The sequence below is a fragment of the Stegastes partitus genome, unplaced genomic scaffold (genome assembly GCF_000690725.1).
Source record: "Stegastes partitus isolate 25-593 unplaced genomic scaffold, Stegastes_partitus-1.0.2 Scaffold1673, whole genome shotgun sequence".
Lineage (NCBI taxonomy): Eukaryota > Metazoa > Chordata > Actinopteri > Pomacentridae > Stegastes > Stegastes partitus.
This window is the reverse complement of record NW_007579404.1, coordinates 95,786-99,377: the sequence shown is the minus strand read 5'-3', so window position 1 is coordinate 99,377 and position 3,592 is coordinate 95,786. Positions and strand designations below refer to the sequence as shown.

The following is a 3,592-nucleotide window of genomic DNA, read 5'->3' as shown; positions in this document are numbered from 1 at the left end:
AACCCACTGGCAGGTTTTGGGGTTTGGTGGGTTAACTGCTGCTCACCTCCTCTTAAAGTTTTCCAGAAAAACAATAAAGGAGCAATCAGAAAACTCTCCAGCGTCGGGCTTCAGGGGAAATGAGTGGGCTGCAGAACATTAAACTGCTGGATGTCGAGGCTTGTTTGCATCACGCTATCAAACCTGAAGAAGCCACAATGATGTTGCGTAAAAGTGACTCTTAAAGTATGAAGTGAAATAATCTCCCAGCTTGTCTCTGATCTGCCGGAACTTTCTCCGAGGGCCCTTTGCCGCTGCAGAGCGACGAGTTTCAACACGCCGCCGCTCACATGCTGCGTGAATCACTGCAGAAGTATTCCAGCAGCAGAACTGAAAGCGCTGCGAGCTTCTGCTTTTAGTCCGAGATGGAAGGAGCTCCGTCACCGCAGAACCGAGGCAACTGACGATCACAGCGGTTCCTGTCAGTCAGGTTTCATTCATGTACAAAAAAAACATGGCCCGAGGCTGCCGCTGAGCAGCACACTGACCGACTTCAGCGGAGCTTTTACCCGACGGCACCTCAGCTGTTTGGTTCTCCGAGCGTTTGAACGTCACATTTTCTGGGTCAGTTTGTCCTGATGTCACCAAAGACAACACAACCACGGAGGAGAACTCAGACATGTCCTCTGTGCAGAATGATCGAATGACAGAAATCGGAGAAAAGGAAAGAAAAAACTTTGAAGTCCAACATTTTTCCAAGTGTTCACAGCTGTCACCAATAAGAAAAGCTGGAGGCTCCACAAACTATAGACAATGAACTCTTTACAGATGTTTACAGCCTCTACAAACAACACAGTTTTTGTCATTTCACTTCTCTTTGCAGTTGCTTTATCTTGTCTTTGTTATTTTATGTTCTTGTCTGTGTCTGATTCTATTGAAGCGTTTTCTGTCTCGTCCGTCTTTTTCTGTCTCGTTTTTCTAATTCTGTGTCTCTTTTTCTTGTTTTGGTCGTTTCATGTTTCTTCAAGACAGTTTTCCCACTTTGTTGTTATTCTGTGTCCGGTTTTCTTGTTCTGTACGTGTTTGTGGTCCTTTTGGCTCCACGTACTACAAATATTAAACTATCTCCATGTTTCAGTCTTTTTGGACATTTTTTTTTCTCTTTTCAAGCATTTCAACAAGTTTAAGACACTTGGGACAGAATTTTAGTCATTTTAGACGCATTTTAAGTCACTTTTAGCAACTTTTGAGTCGTTTCATCAATCAGTCGGAGAAGTTTTCGTCATTCTTGACAAACTTTGAAGTTACTTTGGACACGTTTGCATCATTCTGGACGATTTAGAGTCACTCTGATTACAAACATCTCCGTGTTCCAGCCTCTACAGACTTTTCCTCTCTGCTCTGCTCATCAGCTGTAGGCAGATGTTCCACCATCAGCTGTAGGCAGATGTTCCACCATCAGCTGTAGGCAGATGTTCCACCATCAGCTGTAGACAGATGTTCCACCATCAGCTGTAGGAAGATGTTCCACCATCAGCTGGACGTATCTCCAACAACCGGTTCCTCTGTTCACTGCTTTGAGCCATGCTGCATTTATGTATCGATCCAGTAGGTTTGATTTTTACTCTCAGTCTCTGAGGAAACTCTGCCTGCAGTTCAACCTAAAAACTCTCTGACCTTTACACTGTTGGTCACAGCTGAGTCAGTGGTGGTCGATCAGTTGTGCTGAGGAGGAAAGAAGGTTTTGGTTTCTACAGAATCTGGTTTCAGCAAATCCTTTATTGTTGATGATTTTTTAAAATGACAGAAGCGAGTTTGAAGCATCCCAATTTTAGGCTCAGATTTAGTCATTGTTCACAGACGATACGTTGAAGGACTGTTGGGATGTTTAAAATTTAAAGATTCTTTTGTGGATTTATGGTAGTAGTCAAACCTTTATTCGTGGTGGTGTGACTATTCATTTGGTGTTAGTCACAGTATTTATTTGATTGAATCAGGAGCCGGCAGGTTCGGACACGATTTGTTTTTGGGGAATGTTTGAATAAGACGTAGATTAAAGGGATTTTGATGAAAGGTCATGATTTGAAGCTCAGCTTTGGTTAAATTTGAGAATGTTAACTTTGAGTACTTCATACATCTGTTTTTATCTCAGAATTTTCACCATCCGTCAGTGTTTTTTGACACGTTATTTTACGGTTTTTACTTTTCATCTCACATTTGCAAACCTTTTAATTCTGAGGTTTTGCTCCATAATTCTGACATGAGTCGAGATATTGCTTTTTTATCATGACATTTTTGCTTCTATCTTATAATTTGGACTCTTGCCTCACGGTTATGACTTATAATTTGATCATTAAATTAGATCTGATGAAACATCAACATTTAAAGCTTTATGTAGATTTAATTTTCCTGCAGAACAACACGTCACAGATGCTCAAAACGGTCTGACAGTTTAAAGAAAATCAGATGTTTCCTTCTGCCTCTACAGTTTCTGCCTGATAAATAATGTCAGCTTTGTATTTCTTTAAGGACAACTTTTTCAAGCCACATAATTTCCAAACGTGTTTTTTATGAGCTGATAATATTTAACGAGTGTTGCTCTGCCTTGATTCTGCTTCTGTCTTGGTACTGAAGCTCTCAGTTGTGTTTGAGTGTTGTCTGTAATCCTGAGCTCTGCAGGAGCAGCTGCCAATCAACACATCTGTACCCCGAACTCAGCTTTAACACTTTCAGCTGCAAACACGCCGTTACACAACTCTAAGAAGACTTTATCGATGTTGAGCGGAGCACCGTGACCTTTAGCAGGTTTGATAACCACAATACAACCAAGTGATAAAGAGCCATAAATTGCCTTGATAAATAGCATGCGGAGCTCCGTTCAGCTCCGACACCTTTAATTTGAAATCCCACCGCAGTAAACAACATTAGCAGATGTGTTGTCACTTCCTCGATCTCTGATAGTCAGGAATCAGTCCAACGTCTCTGAAGGTGCAAGGGTCTGACAGCAGCTGATAACGGAGCAGCTTCACATCAGCTCTGATTAGTGGCTCACATACCTCCCACCGTCCACCTGGCCGCCCCCCCACAGCTCCTGAAACGAAACCTGCCTGCTGTCAGCTGATCGGTGAGGAATTCAAGACTTCAGCGACAGAAGAAACACAACAGGAATCCACGACCAGATGGAGAGGATCCATCTCTGAAGTCTTTAACTTGCGTGGGAACTCTTAAAACCTGAGTTTAAACTCCACACGTTCAGACAGTCGCAGCTCTGAAGCAGGATTTAAAAAAAACAACAACTCTCAAGAATTAAATCCTCCACTTGAGCGCAACTGAAAATTGGAGAGCGGGTTAACATCAGCACCCAGTTTAACCCTCTGAGCTCTAAAACCTGCAGGCAGGTCTAAAAGGCCTGTTATCATTAAAACAATATTAAAATGACACCATTTATCATTCAAACACTGAAAACAGAACGAATCGTCACACTTTCAATTTTCAGATGGTCTTTGAACGCATCACAAGTGATACGTGGTTAAGTCAAGAAAAGTAATCAAATCTGAGCCTTAACTCTTAATATTTCACCAAAATTACGTCATTCTACATGCCCCATTGGAAA

General features: G+C 41.9%; 1 protein-coding gene across 1 annotated transcript in view; it reads right to left on the bottom strand.

Annotated features, from left to right (window-relative positions):
• LOC103371954 (ATP-binding cassette sub-family A member 1-like) overlaps nt 1–3,592 on the bottom strand; it is a 50,253-nt gene that overhangs the window by 39,012 nt on the left and 7,649 nt on the right. The window contains exon 3 of the mRNA XM_008301452.1: nt 3,036–3,118. Within this exon, the coding sequence (XP_008299674.1) occupies nt 3,036–3,118 (83 nt within the window). The remainder of the gene's footprint in view (nt 1–3,035; nt 3,119–3,592) is intronic.